At 53.5% G+C, this 20,665-nt stretch overlaps 3 protein-coding genes across 8 annotated transcripts in view; 2 read left to right on the top strand and 1 right to left on the bottom strand.

Moving 5' to 3' along the window:
* The first annotated feature begins 18 nt into the window (after positions 1-18).
* On the top strand, positions 19-11,246 carry P2RX6 (purinergic receptor P2X 6). 5 transcript variants are annotated; one of them, XM_082697633.1, is made up of 12 exons: positions 21-329; positions 1,419-1,569; positions 2,874-2,945; positions 5,864-5,939; positions 6,148-6,241; positions 6,331-6,411; positions 6,493-6,634; positions 6,724-6,833; positions 8,010-8,103; positions 8,191-8,256; positions 8,436-8,513; positions 8,601-11,246. In XM_082697633.1, exons 1-12 carry the CDS (start codon positions 139-141, stop codon positions 8,682-8,684), a joined length of 1,239 nt encoding a protein of 412 aa, XP_082553759.1. In that variant the 5' UTR covers positions 21-138; the 3' UTR covers positions 8,685-11,246. The 5 variants fall into 5 exon arrangements, with proteins under 5 accessions (XP_082553763.1, XP_082553761.1, XP_082553759.1 ...); XM_082697636.1 differs by lacking the exon at positions 21-329 and adding an exon at positions 514-658; XM_082697634.1 differs by lacking the exon at positions 21-329 and adding an exon at positions 514-736.
* Positions 11,247-11,268: 22 nt separating this feature from the next.
* Positions 11,269-15,302, bottom strand: SLC7A4 (solute carrier family 7 member 4). 2 transcript variants are annotated; one of them, XM_082697616.1, is made up of 5 exons: positions 15,220-15,302; positions 13,411-14,432; positions 12,288-12,928; positions 11,912-12,020; positions 11,269-11,803 (listed from the first exon to the last, which is right to left on the bottom strand). In XM_082697616.1, exons 2-5 carry the CDS (start codon positions 14,390-14,392, stop codon positions 11,613-11,615), a joined length of 1,923 nt encoding a protein of 640 aa, XP_082553742.1. In that variant the 5' UTR covers positions 14,393-14,432; positions 15,220-15,302; the 3' UTR covers positions 11,269-11,612. The 2 variants fall into 2 exon arrangements, with proteins under 2 accessions (XP_082553742.1, XP_082553743.1); XM_082697617.1 differs by having other exon boundaries at positions 12,288-12,502.
* The window catches only part of LOC309847420 (tubulin alpha-3 chain), a 33,440-nt gene continuing 27,747 nt past the window's right edge, over positions 14,973-20,665 (top strand). Inside the window, exon 1 of the mRNA XM_082697631.1 lies at positions 14,973-15,469. The gene's annotated coding sequence lies outside the window, so the exon portion shown is untranslated. The remainder of the gene's footprint in view (positions 15,470-20,665) is intronic.

Genomic DNA, 20,665 nt, shown 5'->3' with positions numbered 1-20,665 from the left:
TGACCCCAAAACCTCTGCTTTTTGTCCCTACGGTCCGCGGGCGCGCTGCACAAGAGAGCCTCGGTCACCCTCCTCTCTGGAGCCAGAGTCACGCTCTCATTCTGGCTGCCAGTTCTCTCTCCTGCTCTAGCGTCGCCTATGCTGCTTCCTCCACCAGGACATTCCTCTCCAACTTTGCTTGTTGAACTTCAGAATCTCCAAGTGTCAGATCAGAGGTCACTTCTTCCTGAAGCTTTCCTTGAGTCGTCCTCTGGGTTCCTGCAGCCCCCGTGCTGCCCTCTCACAGTACATTTGACACTTGTCATCTCCTCCTCCCCTCCCCAAAAGAAGTGAGGCCAGAGGGTAGGGTTGATGGGCGGGGCTTCTCCTTTCTGTGGGGCCCTGGGCCCACTCAAAGGGAGGGAGTGGGAGGTCCTGGGCAGCTAGGGCTTGGGACTGAACCCAGGGCTGGGGGGTGGAGGCTGGATCTTGTCCCCAGTGGAAGTGTCCCTTTAATAGCTTGCTGGCCTGGTCCGGGTAGGCTGCTGCCTGTACCTCCTTCAGCAGTGGCTGCAGCTGTTGTGCTGACTCATGTGCTCCAGGAGCCGGCAGGAGCTGGAAGCATGGGCTCCCCAGGGGCCATGTCGGGCTGGGGGCTTCTGGATTACAAAACGGAGAAGTATGTGATAACCAGAAATTGGCGGGTGGGCGCCCTGCAGAGGCTGCTGCAGCTTGGGGTCATGGCCTACGTGGTGGGGTAAGAGAAAGGCTCCTGGGCCACTCTTGACTGGGGGGATAATGACTGGGCCTGCTGGGCCGAGGGTTGACCGTTTGACTCTTTGGGGGCTGAGCTGGTGGTAGCAGAAGGGAGCAGGTTAGGACCGGAGGATCTTTTTCTGTCTAGAGACCAGTGGATACAAGGGCAAGCTGTGTGCTTGTGTCCTCCTGTGTGCCCACCTGCTTCCTTTCCTGGGCCTTGTTTCCAGGCCCATATTGATCTCTGGGTCTCCATCTATACCCAGGAGGCCCGTGGTGGGGCAGGAGATAGTCCTTGATGCTTGGGAGAGTTGTATCACTAAGGTCCCTATAGGGACACCAATTTTAGCTGGGTCAGGGAAGTCTTTAAGGAGGAGTTGGGCCTAGCCAGGACAGGGGGAGGGAGTTGGTTGGTGAAGGAGCGGGTAGTGGGCATCTCTAAGCCCATGAGGGCCTGATAGGGGACACCCATGAAAGGCACTGGCTCTCCAATCATGGTTGGAGCTTCTTGCCTGTGCAGGGTGTTTGGGTGGGAAATGAGGCTGGAGGGGAGGCAGGGGCCCTAAGTGCTGGACTAGAGGCCCCGAGGGTATGTGAAGAGAAAGGCCGAAAGGGTGTGGCCCATGCGGCCACTGCTCCCCTGTAACAGGGAAGGGCCACACTGCCTGTCGCTTCTTCCTAAGGTGGGCTCTCCTCGCCAAAAAAGGATACCAGGAGCGAGATCTGGACCCGCAGATTTCCATCATCACCAAACTCAAAGGGGTTTCGGTGACCCAGATCAAGGAGCTGGGTAACCGGCTGTGGGACGTGGCGGACTTTGTGAAGCCACCACAGGTAGGTGCCTTGGTCCTGCTGCCAGGCAGTGACACTTCTGACACCACCCTTGCAGTGAGTGTGTGCATGAGGGACGTGTGATGCCTGAGCAGGGTGCCGGCACCTCATAGGGCCAGGCTGGGGAAGGGCCTTACAGAGGAGTGGTACCTGGGTGGGGCTTTCCAGGGTGTGTAAGAGGTTTCCGGGTGGACCAGGAAATAGACCGGGAAGCCAGGCCGGAGTAACTTGCCTTTACAAAGGCTGTCCCTGGAAGACTGGAATATTTAGGAACTCAAGGCTGGAGCTTGAGGGTGGGGCAGGAGAAGCCCCTAGTGGGCAGGGGCTCGGGGTCTGGAGCTTCCTGAATGCTCCCCTCCCCGACCTGGGGCACTGCTGTCAGGTGCCCCTCCTGTCCCTTTCACGTAGCATTTCCAGCTCCTTCTCCGACCCAGATTGTCCAGAGCCTCGGTTTCTACCTTTATCCTGCCAATGCCAAAATTGTAGCCCCAGGGACCACCTCCCATGAGTGCAGCTGACTCCTGGGTGAACACCCACCATGTCCAAAGAGCAATCATCTCCCTTTGCTGGTGTGGCTTCTTTTCATCCAGTGAGGCCCAGAGCTGGACCTGTGTTTCCCTTCTGTGCATTCTTTCTCCTAGCGGTATTCACTGCTGCCTGGGTCATACCTGGATGAGGCCATGATCTTCTAGTGGGTCCCCCAGTGCACGCCACCCAGTAGCCAGCCTGAGCTTTCCTACGATATCAGTCAGAGCCTGCCAGCCCTTGTTTCCACTCTTTCCATGGTGGTGGCCACTAAGTCCAGATCATGACCACTGTCATACCCACTACCTGCTTTCTTTCCTGGGTCACACATAGCACACACACATAGCACTTGGGTGTCAGCCACCTGTCGTTAGCCACCCTTTGCCCAGGTGGAGCTCATCACCTGCTCCCCTGGTCCTTGACCACGTGTGCAATTGAAGGGGGCAACCTACCCCTAACGTGGGCAGGTCCCTTGCCCAGCTCAGCTCTGGATCTTCAGTGCCTAGAAGCAGAAAGATCTTGGACAATTCTGGGTGAGAGAATGAGTATGAACATGAAAAATACACTCGTCTCAAAGTGGCAGCGGTGGGCTCTCAAAATGGCCAGAACCCACCCCCCCAGCCTCTTATCACTGCTTCAACTGGCCTCCCTGGAGACACTTTCCTGGGGCAGAGTTGATGATGTGTTCGAGCCAGGACACTTTTCCCCAAGCTGAGGTGCCAATTCCGGTCTCTCCTTTTGGGGGAGGGAAGCAGGGGCCAACCCTGACGCTTGCTTTCTAGGGAGAGAACGTGTTCTTCTTGGTGACCAATTTTCTTGTGACGCCAGAACAAGTTCAGGACAGATGCCCAGAGGTAAGGCTGCCCAGGAGCTTCCCAGCAGTTCCCTAGTTCCTCTGCCAGCCCTGGGTCACCAGCCATGTCCCTCCTTATTCCCACATAACTGAGGGTTCAGTACATGCTACCATCTCTCAGGCACTGAATCATTCCACTTAATCTTCACAAATACCCTGCCTGGTAGGAATCACTGCAGTCCCATTTAAGATGAGAAGACAGGGTCTTAGCAAGGTAGACTCACATGCTCAAGGATGCTCAAGGCTGTCCAGCCTCTGGACCACTGAGCTGTCTTCTGGAGCCTTCCACCATAGCATTCTGTGAGATGTCCAGGCCTTTCCCAACCTGGTCCCACCACTGGGCACTCACCAACTTGTCAGTATAACACCCAGAACTGGGTACAAGGCTCAGGTGCGCTCTAATAGCAAGAGGCAAGCTTAGAAGAAGAAGATCACCTTCTCTTTCCTTTTTTTTTTTTTTTTTTTTGTGGGGTGGGGTAAGATTTGTTTATTTACGTTTAGAGAGAGAGCATGGACATGTGTGAGTTGGGGTTGGGGCACGCTGATGCAGAGGGAGAGAAAGAATCCTGAAGCAGACTCCGGACTGAGCAAGGAGTCCCACTTGGGGCTCAGTTCTAGGACCCTGAGATCATGAATTGAGCCAAAATCAAGAGCCTGCTGCTTCATCGACTGCTGCTAATCACCCGATTACCTCCTCTTTTCCATACACAGTCTCTATTAATGTGTCCCAAGTCAGCTTCCATTTCTGTGGGCAACACAGCACACTCCTGGTGATGCTGAAGTCAGGGTCACTTATAGCCTCTAGCTATTTTTCACTACAGTTCTGGTCACACCAGAGTCTCTCACTCCCTATTCTTGTCTGTTTCTCATCCGAAATCACAGGTTTTCCACCTGAAATCTCACCTTCTCTCCTTGCCTAAGGATGTCCCACAGTTCCAGTGCCTGTCACAGAGCACACTTGCTCTTCTCTCCAGCAGTGGGTTTTTTTCCCCAAAATTTTTTTATTGGGATAAAATGCATGGAACACAAAATTTACCTTCTTACCCATTTTTTTAGTGTCTGGTTTCTAGCTATGGATTTTTTTCGAGTGGTTGGCACCCAGGACATAGCCCTGGAAGCCCAACTCCATGGTGACCCTTTTAAAAAATCACAATTAACATTTAATTACTTATGGGGCTGGAGAGTGACTGTGGGGTCACCTGTTTCCTGTGTCCTGGTTGTTGGTGGCGCCACAGATGCTGGGGGCATCACACGTCCCAGGTGGGCCCTGTCCGCAAAGGAGGTAAAGTGTGTGCACAAAGGATGTGCAAATGCCCAGGATATCCTTCCTTTTCTAAATGTTCAGAAGACATCTAATTAATATTCAGTGTGTAGGCTGTCCTGAAATTTTGCTGAAGCCATCCTTCTGTGTCCTCTGGAATCCGTGTGATTCCTCTTTGCTTTGTGTCCCAGCTTTGCAGCTTCCCATGAAACTTATGGGGCTGGGAAGAAATTCATCAGATTTGACAACACGGCTTCCTGAGATGGTCCAGCGTTCCTGCCAGCTCCTCTTGGGGGTCCTGGTCATCTGGTCCCTCCCACATGCACTGCTCTCCTTGGAGAGTAGAGCCTCTAGCAGACACCTGCTGAGCCTCAGGGAGGGTTGTGTGTGTGGCCATGGTGGGGGGAGGGCAGGCCCAATGCTGGGGATGCAAAACTCCACCCCTTGTACATGGAGTAGTTCCTACACAGGGAGCCCAGCCAAGGAGGCAGTTCCTGTGATGCGGGCAGAGGTTGTGGCTGGAGACCCAGGAAGGTGTGTCTGCCAGCCCAAGGCCTCAGGAAGCATTTCCTGCAGGACTGGAGATTCAAGTGGGCTCTTGAGCAAGTCTGAGCAGAGGGAGCTGTATGAGAGGAAGCACCTCTGGGGTCCCCTGCTGTGGAGTGGGGTTGGAGCCTAGATCTGGATTAAGGGGGCAAAGGGGTAGCCCAACATCTCAGGGGCCCTGTGAACTCTGCTGAGGAGCTGAACCTGATCATAGCAGCATGGCGGAGGCAGAGATGGTCTCTGCTGAATGAAGGGAGGCAGATGAGGCAGAGCCCAGGCCCTGTGGTGGTCATCATGGGGTCTAACTGGAGGAGCTGGTGGTCCAGCTGGAGTGGAGAAGAGGGCTGGACTCAGGACACAGGGAGCCCTACTCTGTTCTCTGCCCGCTTATCACAGTCCCAACTCCCCATGGTCCCACTGTCTCATTTGGCTTGGAGTCCCTGAGCCTTTCTTGCCGGCACCACGTTCTTCTGGCTACCTGAGCCCTGTGACCCCAACAGTGGTGTTTATTGTTGGCCTGGCGTGGAATTGTGTCTGTGAGAGTGTGCCTTCCTCTCCAGGGCTCTAGGGCCCCCAGAAAGCTTGCCACATCCCCCTTCTGACTGATCCCTAAAATATGGTGAGTGTGCAGGCACTAATGTCCCTGCTTTACAGAAGAACAAGCAGGGAAGGGACTAGTCTGTGGTCGTTCAGCAAGTGTGTGTGGTCCTACCTACTTCCCTACCCAGACCCTGCCAACCAGGGTCCTGCCCTTTGTTCCCCACACCCAGTGCCTCCACCCTGGCATGAACTTGCCCTTCCCGGAGTCCCTTCACCTTCCTTGTTCTGTCATCTGAGTTGGACCAGAGGGTCTGGGTCTCTGGCTAGGAGAGAACCATGAGTAAGGAAGGAGACTTGCTCCGCCTTGGAATATAGCACCTGCGTCTCCACCTGGCTGGGTGGGGGGCTGCTCTTTTTATTTGTATCCCCCCCAGCTTTCCTATGTGCCCCCCCAACTCAGGCATCTCTATGGAGCTAAGGTGGAGAGGGCTGTGTCCCCACAGCCTGCAAGTCTGGGTCACAGAGGGGAGACACACCCCGGGCCCTTGGCAACTCTGCTTTCCCCATCTCAGCACCCCTCCGTCCCGCTGGCTCATTGTTTGGCTGATGAGGACTGTCCTGAAGGGGAGACGGGGATTCACAGCCATGGTAACGTGGGCCCTGTCTTCCAGTGCCTCCCCTGGGTGGGGGCTCCAGGGGCTGGGCTGGGACCCTGGGTGGCTCTTGAGGGCAGGCCTGGTGGTGTCTCTGCATCTCTCTTTTCTGTCAATGGCCCCCTGCCCCTGCCCATACCCCAACCCCGGTCCCCTGACCCCGTGGAAATTTGAGGGCCTGGAGTTTGTCTTGTTTTTTCAAGGCATAAAAACGGGCCAATGTGTGGAATTCAACGGGACCCACAGGACCTGTGAGATCCAGGGCTGGTGCCCCGTGGAGAGCAGCACTGTGCCTGTGTAAGTGTCCTGTTCCCACCCCCCCACCTCCAGGGCAGGGCCCCAGAACTGCAGAGTCTGCCCTGCATGAACTTCCCCTCCACCCACAGGAAGCCCCTACTGGTCCAGGCTGAGAACTTTACCCTATTCATCAAGAACACAGTCACCTTCAGCAAGTTCAACTTCTCCAAGTAAGCGTGGGTGGATCTTGCTGGCCCCAGAGCCTGCTAGTGTCCTACCTAACCTGAACCTCCCCCCATTCCCCTCCCCAGGTCCAATGCCTTGGTCACCTGGGATGACACTTACTTCAAGCGCTGCCGCTATGACTCACGCTACAGCCCCTACTGCCCTGTGTTCCGCATTGGGGACCTCGTGGCTGCAGCTGGAGGGGTCTTTGAGGACCTGGCATTGCTGGTGGGTCCATAAGGGGCAGGGCTCCAGGAGGGCTCGGGGAGAGGGTCCGGAGCCTCTGTGCTGGTGAAGCAGTGATGTGCCCTGTGCAGGGAGGTGCCGTGGGTGTCCGAATCCACTGGAATTGTGACCTGGATGCTGGGGGTTCCGACTGCCGGCCCCACTACTCCTTTCAGCTTCAGGAGAGGAGCTACAACTTCAGGTGCAGCCCCCACTGCCCTCCTGCTCCTAGGCCAGGTCCCCCCTCATCTGTCCCACTGTGGCAGCCAGGACCCATCACACAGCGGCCCACCCCTCCGGGCACCCTGCTGTGTGTTCAAGGAGGGCCCCAGGGGCAGGAGGGGAGTTCTCAGCCCCAGGTCCCCCAGCACAGGCTCACAGGCTCTGGTCCAGCCTTTCTCCTGACCTAGTCCCCCCCTCTGTGACTCTTCACCCCCAGCCCCTCCCCCACGCCATCCCACCTCTATCTAGCATCTCCCTCCTCAGCACACAGGGGGGTTTCTTTTTCACTTTTGCCTTAGGTCTTATCTAAAAGTTCTCAAAAATCTATAGAAAAGTACAAAGACTAGTACTGTGAACACCCATACCTATCCACCCTTCATCTGGGTCCTCTAGGGTTTTTTTTTTTTTGCGGGGGGGTGGGTTTTATTTTTTAACATCTTGCCACATTTGCTTTCTGTCTCCCTCTCTAGAGTGAGCTGGATATATTTAGATAGATTTCAAAGGGAACTATTTGAAAGTGAGTGGCAGACATCTGACACTCTTCCTCTCGACACTGTCCTGAGAATGAGGACCTTCCCTACGTGACTGCTGTCCCATTGTCACACTCAAGAAATTTAACATTGGCAGAATAAATCTAATATTTAAATTTCCCCAACTGTGCCAGTAACGGTCCTTTATCTTTATTTTTCCAATCCCGGGTGGACTCAGGAACCTTGCGTTGCATTTATTGTTATGTCTTTGAGTCTCCTAAACAGACCTCCCCCATCCCGCCAGAATCCTCCTGCCACTTCCTGTCACCTGGTCATTGTCACAGATCTGCACCCAATAGCCACTGGGCCTGGAGATGATGCTCCTTGACACCCCTTCCACGCTTTAGACTCACACAGCCCAGGGCTTGCCTCCCTACCTGCCCTCACCCCCACTACCAGTGCCTGTGTAGGGACCCTTTGGTCCCCTCTGCCCCCTCAGCAGGCAAGGAGCTTCCAAGAGGCGGGTAGGTCCCAATTTGTCTTTCCCCTGTGCTCCCAGCCATGACACAGGGCTGAGACAGCCCCTTTATAGAGTCAATGGATGAGTAAGAAGGAGGCCCGGGAGGGCCCTGCCAGCCCAGGAGCGGCAGCAGAGCAAACCACCCGACTTTCTTTCCTGCCCGCAGGACAGCCACCCACTGGTGGAAGGCCTCAGGTGGGGAGGCCCGGAGTCTGCTCAAGCTCTATGGGATCCGCTTTGACATCCTCGTCACCGGGCAGGTGGGAGGTGTTGGGTGAAGGCAATGGGGGGTGGGGGGGTGGGGGAGATAGTCATAGCCCCAGAGTCTCAGTCCAGGTCTGTCTCAGGCAGGGAAGTTCGGGCTCATCCCCACGACAATCACTCTGGGCACTGGAGCAGCTTGGCTGGGCGTGGTGAGTCTGGCCAATGTGGGCTCCCTCTGGCTACAGTGACTGTGAGCCCAGGCCTGCCGGGTGCACACTGAGCACCCCAACCTCCACTGTGCATGATGTTGTTTCTGGGCTGAGGGCTGGGGAGGCAGCCAAAGGGGCAGGCTGAGGGCCAAGACACAGGTCTTCCCTGCCTCTCCCAGATCACCTTCTTCTGTGACCTGCTGCTGCTGTACGTGGATGGAGAAGCCCATTTCTACTGGAGTACCAAGTATGAGGAGGTGAGCTGTGAGCCTGTCCGGAGCCGGGGCTCTATATCGCTTTGCACAGTATTGACCAGAGCCCTGTTTTAATGTTCTCATCTGCAGGCAAAGGCCCCGAAGGTCAGCCGCAGCCCTGAGCAGACAGAGCCAGCTTCTACACCTCCGCACATGGCTGCCCAGCTGTCTTAGAGGGGACCCAGTCTGGGAACCAGACACCAACACCAGAGTGGCCATGCCCAGGCTCCCCACCCCCGTGGCCCATTTCTGTGGCTGTTTGCTGCTCTTTGCAGGGTAGGCGCGCCATGTTGGGGACCTGCTGGATAAAGTCCCAGCAGGAGCAGGGTGGGGGTTAGAGTAGAATTCCACCCTTCCACTCCCAGACAGACTGACCATTCCCTGACTCCAGCTTCAGCAGGGAGCTGCCTGGGTCAGGGGGCACAGAAGCCAGTTTTGTATATAGACTCGCAGCAGAACAGGTGCTGCAGGGAAGGGGAGGCCCTGGGGCACCAACGTGGCAGGGCAGTGGGCCAGTGGGCATCCTGCTCTGTCTAGGTCTAGAGAATTCTCTCCCAGTCTCTGTCAGTGTTCCCAGTTCCCTGCTTACCAGCTGTCAGCACTGGCCCTCCCACTGGCTGTGGCCGACTCCAGCCCTCCTCCCTCTGCCAGCAACCCACCCTTATTGTAGGTAGAGTTCCCCCATCTCAGCTACCCTGCACTGGGATCTGTGTAACCCAGCTCTGAAGCAAGGTAGAAGGAAGCCTGGCAAGCGGAGTTATCTCCACTGCTCTGGTGTTGGGTCCCCTGGGACAGGTTCCTACCCAACTCTGGGCCTTGACCATAGAATAAAGAGTGGGTCAGCAAATAATCCAACCCCTTGAGAACTCCAGGCAAGGGCAAGACACCCTTTGGTCTCACACCTGCCCAGTTTGTGAGCATCAGCCCATCTCTGGTGGTAGCCCTTGGGCTCTGGGGTTTGGGATAGGGAGGAGAGGGTAGAGGAGCTGAGATGGTGGTAATTGGGTCCTTTGGAATCTTCTATAAGCTTCCTTATTACCCCCCCCCCCAGTCCAACTCCTAGAACCCACACCCTGGAGCCATGGGGGTAGGAAAGCTGTACTCTGGAATTTATTGCTGCCCAAGGTCATATCTAAGAACCTGTCGGGCATCTGCTTGTCCCAGCCTGAGGCAACTGCATGCAGGAGACCTTGATCATAACCCCAGGCAGAACCCAGTGGCTAGAAGGAATGTCCCTAACAAAGGACACAAAGGCCCCCAGCAGTCTGCCTTGGTATCTTTCTGGGGGCTGAGTCTCTCCTGCTGGAGAATGTCCCCTGTCCCGGAGTCCCCTGTCCCACAGTCAGGAAGGGAGGAACAAGGGCTGCAGGAGCCAAACTCCCTGTGTTCCCAGGGAAGAGGCAGGAATTTGGGAGTACGAGGGGCTCCAGGTGTGCTGGTTGCTTGGTGGCAGAACAACGAAGACCAGCTGGGGAGGGCTGGGGCTCGGGCTCAGGCTGGGCTAGCATCTGGAATCATTTGGCTTCTGGAGCCTCAGCAAAGCCTCGGGGTCTCTGCTGCTTCTCAATCCAGAGAGCAGTATCCATGGAGAGGCAGGTTCAGGAGAGCCAAGGGGAAAAAACATGGTTCTGAGGCCTGGTTATTGGAGTGGGGTCCCATGTACCTGGTTGTCCTCAGGGGCCAAAAGAAAGCCATCATAGCTGCAGAAAAAGTCAAGGAATAAAGCCTGCTAAAGCCAGCAGCTTCCTGTGTTGTCCTTCAAGGCAGGATCGGGGACTTGGAAGCAACTCTGATAGACCTAGTTTGGCTTTAGGGAAATCACTGGGGGAAGGGGCATGGTGGGCCTGGGGACCCCCCAAGGACTGGGGCCTCACAGCCACCAGCTGGGCTTGGAGGTCCCTGGAGGCATGTATCCCATACATGGTGTACCGTCCTGAGCCTTTATCGCAAAGCCCTTGAGGGACAGGGGAGAGAGGGAGGAGTGCCAGCTATGACAAACAGCTGTGGCCGGGGCCTGAGGCTGGAAGCAGCTGTTGCCTCCGTCTGCCTGTGGGTGCATACCGCCAAGGTAGCTGTGCAGGCCACGTAGGTACACACCTCAGAGGAGCCCTGGGCAAGCCTCGGGGACATGCTATGCTTTCTGGGAGCCTTGGGAACCCAGGAGGACCCTGGAACGCCCCTGCCCTTCCTCGACAACCTTTCTGGGGCCCAGACTTTGCTCTCTAATCTGCCTCCCCCAACCAAGGGACATATGGGGAGAGCCTGGGGTGGGGGGAGCCTGAATCTGCCCTTTTCATGGACCTTTCCTCTCTTGGTGTGTGTAGGGGTATATAGAGCTCCCCTCTGAGCTGGGCTGAGGGCACTAGCCCTCCCCTAGGACCCAGGCCAGGTGGTGTGTCTGATTCAGGGTAGTCCCAGAGCTGGTACCTCCCTCTTGCCAAACCTCGGCATCTTTGCTATGAATTGGAGACAAAAACCTGGTTCTTGGGCGCGGGGGCAGGAAAGCACTCAGCGCCACAAGGAATGAAACAGTGGACACAGGGCACCTGAGTGGCTCAGTGGGTTAAAGCCTCTGCCTTCAGCTTAGGTCATGATCTCAGGCTCCTGGGATCGAGCCCCGCATGGGGCTCTCTGCTCAGAAGGGAGCCTGCTTCCCTTCCTCTCTCTCTGCCTGCCTCTCTTGTGATCTCTGTCAAATAAATAAATAAAATCTTAAAGAAAAGAAAAGAAAAGAAACAGTGGACACAGCAGCAGGGCATGTGGCTGGCCAGTAGGTTATTATTGTGGCTATCTGGGGCTGCGGGCCACCCCTCCCACAACCCCCCGCCACCCTCATCCACCCCACCTGCTCAGATAGCTAGACTTGCTCATGAACAGGAAGGCACTCGACAAAATATTCACCCCACCATCACTGGCCATGGCCCACTCCCCCAAACCCCAAACTAGGCACTTGGGATAAGGTCCCAAGGTCTCGAGGACCCCCTCAGCATGGACAGGCCTGCAAACCCGAGCTGGGTCTGAGACGAGGGACTCCCTGCCCCTCTGGGATCCTGAGGACATGGTGGAGGGGCAGAGCAAGCAAGGACAGGCCTCTCGCTTGATTCATGGACTGGTGGGCTGCTCCGTGGGGCTGGGCTCCTGGGCGGGCACCTGGCTGGAGGGCTGCACTGGCTGTACCACCTCCTCTAGGCTGGTGCTGGGGAACACCACGTAGCGTGTGGCAATCAGCTCTGGTGGCTCCCGCTGGTTCTCTTTGCTGTGCCAGATGCCATAGCCAAAATACACGGTGAGTCCTGCAGGAGTTGTGGGAGACTGAGGGGCAGGTCCCAGCCCTGCTTGTCCTCCTCACTTGCCTTCTCCCGGCAGCTCGCCCGCAGCCCCCATCCTGGCCCCCCACTCACCGATCAGCAGCCAGATGGAGAAGCGCAGCCAAGTCAAGTAGCTTAGCTTCAGCATGAGGCTAACGTTGAGGAGGATGCTCAGGGCTGGAGTCAAGGGCACCATGGGGATCTGAGGAGGCAAGAGTGGGGCTGGGCTGGGCTGTAGGGAAGGTCTGCTGGCTCAGGGCCTGATTTCTCAGGAGTCCACAGAGCCTTTCTCCATCTCTGGACATCTGGGAAATAAGAGCCCCCCTTGTCATGCAGAAAGAGAGAGGGATGGGTGGATGGCCGCCCCAACCCCTGTGAACCCTGGTTCATCCTGGCATAGCAGAGGGGAGGAAGGGGCAAAAAGAGCTAGCTGGGCTGAGAGCCAGTGGCCGTTGGCTGGGGGAGGTACCTGGAAGGTGTCTTGGAGACGCTGTTGCTGGTGGGCCCCCAGGACGAGGAGGCTGAGCAGAAATGCGACAGAGCTGAGCAGGAGCAGCAGGATGTAGCCCCAGTATGGGAGGTGCAGGGCTGAGTCCCCGAAGACCAGGACACAGGCCAGGGTGATGGCTGAGGCCACCAGGATGCCGAGTGCCCAAGCCACAGCAGCTCCACGGCTGAATCTGTCTAGGAAGCCCAGGTAGGGCCTCAGGGCTGGCCGCAGCTGCCCGGGCTCAGGGGCTGAGGCCTGCTCAGTGCCCACCAGCTGTATGTGGTCTGAGAAAGAGTGGTACTCTTTGACCCTGGAGCCAGGGCTGGCTGGGCCTGGGGAACTGGCTGGAGGGGCCTTCTGGAAGCGTAGCATCAGAATGCTGGTGGCCACGAAAGAGTAGGCCAGCAGCGTGCCAATGGACAGGAACTGGACCAATGCCTCGAGGTCCAGCAGCAGCGCCAGTAAACTCATGAGGCCCCCAAATACAATGATGCCTGCCAAGGGCACCTGCGTCCGGGGGTGCACTCGGGCAAACACCTGGAAGAAGAGCCCGTCGACAGCCATGGCATAGACGATGCGTGGCAGGGAGAAGAGGCTGCTGAGCAGGACAGTGTTCATGGCTGTGGCAGAGAGTGGGTGAACTGGTCAGCATAGTGGACAGGCCCACCAGGGCCCCCGCTGGGAGCCAGGACAGGCATAACCCCTTGGGAACATGGGCATGAGTCTGTCTGGGATCTCAAAGTGAGCCTGAGTGTATGTGGGGTGTTGGATTATTACCCTCTGCATCCCTCCAACCCCCTCCACCAGGAATGGGACACCCTGGTTTATACGACAGGCCCATCAGAGAATTTGATGAGCCTTGAGCCCTTTTCCCAGCAAAGGACCTAGAAGCACAGGCTCAGAAGTGCTATTTTAGGTATCATTGGGGGAAGGAACAGTGAGGAAGGCCCTTCCAACAAGCCTGGAGAGTCTAATGGTTAGCACCTTCTTGGACCTATTATGCAACTGGTAACAGACTCAGATGGAGAAGTGCTCCCCAGGATGCTTAGGGTGGGGGCCCCACTGCCCCGTTCACTCCCACTGTGCTGGAAAGGCCCCTTACCGCAGATGGAGCCAGCTGCCACGATGTAGCCAGCCCAGCTATAGCCCCGCCGGTAGAAGGCATCCGCTAGGGCGGAGTCAGGGTTCAGGCTGTGCCATGGCACCATGAGGGTGAGCACAGTGGAGACGAGGATGTAGGCGCCGGCGACCAGGCTGAGCGAGATGGAGATGGCTATCGGCACGGCTTGCTTCGGGTTCCTGGCCTCCTCACTGGAGGCGGCAATGACATCAAAGCCCACGAAGGCGTAGAAGCAGGTGGCGGTGCCAGCCATGATGCCGGAGAAGCCAAAAGGCGCGAAGCCCCCCTCCTCGGCACTCCAGTTGTGCGGGCGGGCCAGGATGAAACCCAGGATGATGATAAAGATGATGAGGACCAGGCTGACCACAGAGAAGGCATGGTTGAGCCAGGAGGAAACTCGGGCTCCGCAGGAGATGAAAGTAGAGGCCAAAAGGATGATGCCAGCAGCCAGGAAGTCTGGGTAGTGGGCCAGCAGGGGCACCTGCCAGGTTCCAATGTGGGCCTGGGTGAAGTTGTGGATGCGGTGGTTGAACATAGAGTCCAAGTAGCCACTCCAGGCACGGGCCACGGCTGCACCACCAATGAGGTACTCCAGGAGCACATTCCAGCCGATGAGGAAGGCCCACAGCTCACCCATGGACACGTAGGTGAACAGGTAGGCAGAGCCTGTGCGGGGTAACCGGGCCCCAAACTCCGCATAGCACAGCGCAGACAGCAGGGAAGCCACAGCGGCCACCGCAAAGGACAAGAGCACCGCAGGGCCAGCCATCTCCTTTGCCACAGTGCCCGTGAGCACATAGAGGCCCGAGCCCACCATGCCACCCACGCCCAGCAGGGTCAGGTCCAGCGTGGACAGACAGCGCCGCAGGGATGTCTCCATGGTTGACTCCTCCAGCGGCTTCAGCCGGTTCAGTTTCTGGCAGAAGCGCGCCAGGCTGGCAGCGCTGGGCAGCCCCCTGACCATGATGGGCAGCTGAGAGGAGCACCAGGCCAGCTGCCTGCACCTACCAGGGCCAGAGGGGAATGACAGGTTGCCTAATCAGGTACAAACCAGATTTCAGCCTGCTCTGTTCATCCCCCTGGGGACCCGAGAGCCTGCATAGCTAGTTTGCCTGGGGGCTGGGATCAGTCAGGAGTGGACAGAAGGTCACACAGGGAAGAATGGAGATCCTGTTGGCTTCTGGGCAGGTGAGGGAACCTTGTGCTGCTGGACCTGGGTGCTTTAGTGGGGTGGGGGGATTCTGAGGGTGAAAAGGGTGTAGCTCTAGGAAGTGCAGTTGGGAAAGGCTCCTTGGTCTGGTATCAGAGAGCAGGGAGGAAACCCCAGGCTTCCCAGGAGCTGGGCAGGGCCACCAGGACCCGGAACAGGAGGTGGCCTCCTGGGCTCAGACAGTGGCACTCACCAACGCGCGCGCGCGCGCGCGCGCGCGTACACACACGCACACACACACCCCACCACCACCACCCCGAGGGACTTGATTATCTGCATACCCAGCGGCCAGGAGGCGGGGCGCTCTTGGCCGAGCACCCCGAAGCCAAAGCTCCATTCCCTACCCCCGCCCCAACGGGCCACCGCGAGGGACTTGGTTATCTGCGTACGGAGCGGCCAGGAGGCGGGGCGCTCTTTGCCGAACACCCCGAAGCCAAAGCTCCATTCCCTGCCCCCGCCCCAAGAGGCCACCGCCGCCCGCTGCCACTGCCACCGCCTGCGGAGCCAGTTCCACCCGGGAATCCGAGCCTTTGCCTCCTCTCCGGCTCGAGCACGTCCCTGCAGAAGTCACTGAGACTCACCTGCTGTCACTGCTGCCGCTGCTCTGCACGCTGTGCCTGCCTTGCCTGGCTGACGCCGTCTGCTCGCAGAGCCCGCCCCCACCCCTCCTGCGCCAGATCCAGCACGAGGCCCCACCCACCTCGCCGTTCGCTTAAGCAACCACATAGCCCACCTTACCCATACCTCACGTGATGGAGACCCTAAGTCACCAGATCTACGGAAGTCCTGTTACTGTGTCTGGTTCACAGATGGGGAAGCCCAGGCCACCAGGTAAGTGGCTAATTCAGATCACCCCTGGGGTGGCCCTGGGAGGCAGGCATATGGACCCAGTCTGGAGGGATCTGGAACCCTTCCCTTTGCCACTGCTGCAGTAACCCTCCTTGAGTCTTCACCTCTGCATAGGTACTCAGTTCAGCTGGTCACTATTCAAGTTCCCTTCCCCCAACACTGGGGCGTTTTGGGGGGGGGGGGAGTCAGGCAAACCTCTGGTAAGATGAGGTATGGGTCTGGCTGAGTAACCCCAGGCAATCCCTGACCCGTCCTATACAATGGGATGGCAGTAAGCCACTCTCATACATTGGCGAGGGAGTGCAAAATTTTTGGGAGTGTTCTCTGTGTTGGAAGAACTCATACGGGATGCTCTGAGCCTTGTCCTAAAAAAAGGTAACAATCTATAGCCTTCCAGTTCAGGGCACTCCCAGGGCCCTGCAGATGCCAGTGACAACCCCTCCTGGCCTAGAAGCACCTGTCAGGCTTGGAGAACCCTGGGGGACCCCAACAGCAGCTTCCCACTTGTGGGTATCAGTGAGCGGTCATATGCTGAGCACTACTCCATGCCACTTCCCACACCACAGGTGGTCCCCATGTCCCATCATGGAGTTGCAAGTTCCCCTCAGGCTTTCTTATTCCTGGGGCTGAGGGGTCTTTGTCCTGCTTTTTTCGCTTTTTGAAAATGAAAAATTTGGTGTGACATGGTGTTAACTTGTCAGCAAAATCATGGTAGTCCATGCAAGTAAAGCAAAACCAAAATGGATTTTAGGGGTACCTGCAGCCACTCTGGATCAATGACCTGGTGACAGGGTGGGGGACTCCCAGCAAGATGGCGCCACTTGGAACACTCTGCCTTGGCCAACCCCCTTGATCCCTTCTGATATTCTGTTGACGTCGTCTTGAGGAACCTCAGATGGGCTCCCACTTCCTATAGGGATGACATCTCCCTTACCTTGCTCCCCTTGGTCTAAACATAACTGAGCAGAAATGCCTCCACAAAAGTCTAAAAAATATGCATTTCTTTTTAAAATTTTATTTATTTATTTATTCGACAGAGAGAGATCACAAGTAGGCAGAAAGGGAGGCAGAGAGAGATGGGGAAGCAGGCTCCCTGCTGTGCAAAGAATCTGACTGTGGGGCTCTATCCAGGACCTGAGATCATGACCTGAGCTGAAGGCAGAGGCTTAACCCACTGAGCCATCCAGACACCCTAGAAAAGTGCATTTCAACCCAGGAGATTGGGGCAGGTTTGTAACAAAATCTCTCCCCCAGGCTTCATCAACAACCACCTGAAAACTGGCACACAGTCTTTCAGAGAACTGACTTTTTAACCATCCAGAGAAGGCTCTCCACGTATATAAGTACATATTTGAGGGCAAACATAGTTGACACGTGAACTGTAACCTTTGGGGATGTGACAAGGCCAAGTTCTGGGACCCCGCTGAGCAAGGCAGTTACAAAGAGCAACCTGATGAAGATGCAGTGACGCTAAAGCACCAAAAAGAGAAAAAAAAAAGGAAGAGGAGGAGGAGGGAGAAAGGGGGAGGGAATACCTAACTTATTCTACAAAGCCAAAGGCATCACAAGAAAGAAAAACTACAGACTACTTTCTCAACAAAATACTAGCAAATTGAATCCATCAACATATAAAAAGGGCCAAGTGGAATTTATCCCAGGAATGCAAGGTTTAACATAGGAAAATCAAGCAATGTAACGCCATGCTAATAAAACAAAGAACTAAACCACATGATCATCTTAACATACACAGAAAAAAAGCACTCACCAAATGAGGAATAAAAGGGAACATCCACAGCCTGCTCTGAAAAACCTATGGCTTAAAAAACCAACCAACCAACCAACCAACCAAACTTTGGCTTATATGCTCAATGGTAAAAAACTGAAAGCTTTCCCTTGTGATAACAACATAAGGATGTCTCCTCTCACCACTTGTACTCAACATTTTACTGGAGGTAGTAGCCATAGCAATTACGCAAGCATGTGCAATAAAAGGAATCTGAACTGGAAAAGAAGTAAAACTATCTCTAGTCCCAGATGAAATGATCTTATGTATAGAAAATCCTAAGGAATCATTATGAATCATTATGAAATAAATAATAAGTCCAGGAAAAGTGCAGAATACAAGAGTAATATATATAAATCAGAGAATCTAATGTGTAATATGGTGACTATATTTGACAGCACTGTATTACATAATTGAAATTTTCTGAGAGTGGACCTTAAATGTTCTCACACACATGTGTGATGCAATGAATGTGTTAATGAACTAGATGGGAAGAATCCTTTCACAGTGTTTAAGTAATCAAAGCATTGTGATGTATGCTTTAAATATCTTATAGTTTTGTTAATTTTGTCTCAATAAAGCTGTGGGGAAATTCCAAAATCAATTGTATTCCTATATATTAGCAATGAACTCTCCAGAATGAAATTAAGAAAATAAATATATTTTAGAGTCTGCTTAGAGTCTCAAAAATAAATATATTTATAAAGATATTTAGAATAATACATCAATTATATCTCATTAAAGCTGGGGAAAAGGATGCTTAGAATAAATTTAACTTAAGAAATACAAGACTTGCACACAAATTAAAGAAGACCTAAATAAGTGGAAAGACATCTCATGTTCATAGACTGGAATACAATATTGTTAAGATGACAGCACTCCTCAAACCTGTCTGCTGATGCAGTGTAATGCCTATCGAAAACCCAACTATCTGTTTGCAGAAATTATCAAGCTGATCCTAAAATTCATATGGAGATGCAAGGGACCCAGAATAGAAAAACAATTCTGAAAAAGAATAAAGTTGAAGGGGCGCCTTGCTAGCTCAGTTTGTGGAGCATGTGACTCTTGATCTCAGAGTTCTGAATTGGAACCCCACGTTGGGTGGAGAGATTACTTAAAAAAAAAAAAAAAAAAAAAGGAATCTGGGGCACCTGGGTGGCTCAGTTGGATAGGTGTCTGCCTTCTGCTAAGGTCATGATCCCGGGTCTTGGGATATAGCTCTGCATTGAGCTCCCTGCTCAGCGGCAAGCCTGCTTCTCTCTCTCCCTCTGGCCCCCACTCCTCCTGCTTGTGCTCTCTCTCTTTCTGTCAAATAAATAAATAAAATCTAAAAAATAATAATAATAAAATAACCTTGAAAAAAGAGAACAAAGCTGGAGTACTCGCACTTCTTGATTTCTAAACTGACTATAAAGCTACAGTATTCAACACAGTGTATTACAGAGAAAAGGACAGATATATGAATCAATGGAATAGGGCTGAGAATCCAGAAACATGACCAACTGATATTTAAAAATTTTAATTTTAATCTGTCCAATTTTAATCTATGGCCAATTGAACTTTACTTTTTAAAATTATTTATTTATTTGACAGAGAGAGAGATCACAAGTAGGCAGAGAGGCAGGCAGGGAGGTGGGAAGCAGCTCCCTGCTGAGCAGAGGGCCTGATGTGAGGCTCGATCCCAGGACCCTGAGATCATGACCTGAGCTGAAGGCAGAGGCTTAACCCACTGAGCCACCCAGGCACCCCAACCTTTAAAATCCTTAAAAAATAGACTTTATTTTTTAGAGCAGTTTTAGGCTCATAACAAAATTGAGCAGATGGTGTAGTTCCCATATACCCACTATCCTCACACAAGCACAGCACCCACCCCCCCAAACAATCACCCCCTACAGAGTGATACATGTGTTATAATCAGTGAGCCTACATCGACACACCATTATCACTCAGGGTCCATAGTCTACACTCAGTGTCCATAGATGTCCTACATTCTATGGGTTTTGGCAAATGTATAATGTGTATCCACCATTATTATATCATACACAATTGTTTTACTGTCCTAAAAATCCTCTGTGCTTTGCCTGTTCCTCCTTTGCTCCACCCTAACCCCTGACAACCACTGATTGCCACAGTTTTGCCTTTTCCAGAATGTCACGTAATTGGAATCATACAGTATACAGCCTTTTAAGATCTTTTTCATTTCGTACTATGCATTTAAGATTCCTCCATGTCTTTTCATGTCTTGATAGCTCATTTCTTTTCAGTGCTGAGTAATATTACATTATCTGGGTGAACCATAGTTTATTTATCCATGCATGTACTGAAGTATATCTGGGTTGCTTCCCAGTTTGGCAATTATGAATAAAGCTACTAGACACATCCATGACCAAGTTTTGGTGTAGACAAAAGCTGTCAACTCATTTGCGCAAATATGGGCATATCTTGGAGATATTGCAGGTTGATTCCACTGAATAAAACAAATAACACAATAAAGCAAGTCAAATGAAATTTTTGGTTTCCCGGTGCATATAAAAGTTATGTTTATACTATACTGTAGTCTATTAAGTGTGCAGCAGCATTTTGAAAAACAATATACAGGGGCGCCTGGGTGGCTCAGTGGGTTAAAGCCTCTGCCTTCGGCTCAGGTTGTGATCCCAGGGTCCTGGGATCGAGCCCTGCATTGGGCTCTCTGCTCAGCGGGGAACCTGCTTCCTCCTCTCTCTCTCTGCCTGCCTCTCTGCCTACTTGTGATCTCTCTCTCTGTCAGGTGAATAAATAAAATCTTTGAAAAAGAAAAACAATATACATACCTTAATGAAAAAGTACTATGGTGCCTAGGTGGTTCAGTTGGTTAAACATCTGCCTTTGGCTCAGCTCATGATCGCAACATCCTGGGATCAAGACCGATGTTGGGGGGGGGGGGTGGTCCTTGCTCAGTGGGGAGTCACATCTCTCTCTGCCTGTTGCTCCCCCTGCTAGTGCTTGCTCTCTCTTTCTTTTTGTCAGATAGATAAATAAAACCTTTTTTAAAATTATAAAACGAAAAAATACTTTATTGCTTAAAAATGCTAAACATCGTGTGAAATTTCAATGAACCAATCTTTTTGCTAGAGGAGAGGGTCTTGCCTTGATGTTGATGGCTGCTGACTTACCAGGGTGGTGGTTGCTGAAGGCTGGGGTGGCTGTGGCAATTTCTTAAAGTAAGACAGGAAGTTTCCCACAATGATGGACTCTTGCTTCCACAAACAATTTGTCTGTAATGTGCAATGCTGTTTGATAACATTTCACCCCCCCTAGAACTTCTTTCAAAATTGGAGTGAATCCACTCAAACCCTGCCACCAATTTATCAACTAAGTTTATGATATATTCTAAATCTTTAGTTGTCGTTTCAACA

This window comes from Mustela nivalis (assembly GCF_964662115.1).
Source record: "Mustela nivalis genome assembly, chromosome: 14".
NCBI classification, from domain to species: Eukaryota; Metazoa; Chordata; class Mammalia; order Carnivora; family Mustelidae; genus Mustela; species Mustela nivalis.
This window is presented reverse-complemented; position numbering and strand designations above follow the sequence as displayed.

Bases quoted from the DNA above. Each gene is read 5' to 3' on its own strand.
- P2RX6 (XM_082697633.1), top strand. From the start codon at position 139: ATGCTGCTTCCTCCACCAGGACATTCCTCTCCAACTTTGCTTGTTGAA. The intron at 330-1,418 runs GTGAGGCCAGAG...CTTCTTCCTAAG, and splicing joins TCCTCCCCTCCCCAAAAGAA to GTGGGCTCTCCTCGCCAAAA. The intron at 6,635-6,723 runs GTGGGTCCATAA...TGCCCTGTGCAG, and splicing joins TTGAGGACCTGGCATTGCTG to GGAGGTGCCGTGGGTGTCCG.
- SLC7A4 (XM_082697616.1), bottom strand. From the start codon at position 14,392: ATGGTCAGGGGGCTGCCCAGCGCTGCCAGCCTGGCGCGCTTCTGCCAG. The intron at 12,929-13,410 runs GTAAGGGGCCTT...TCTCTGCCACAG, and splicing joins GGCAGCTGGCTCCATCTGCG to CCATGAACACTGTCCTGCTC. The intron at 12,021-12,287 runs GTACCTCCCCCA...TTGCCTCCTCAG, and splicing joins GTCTCCAAGACACCTTCCAG to ATCCCCATGGTGCCCTTGAC.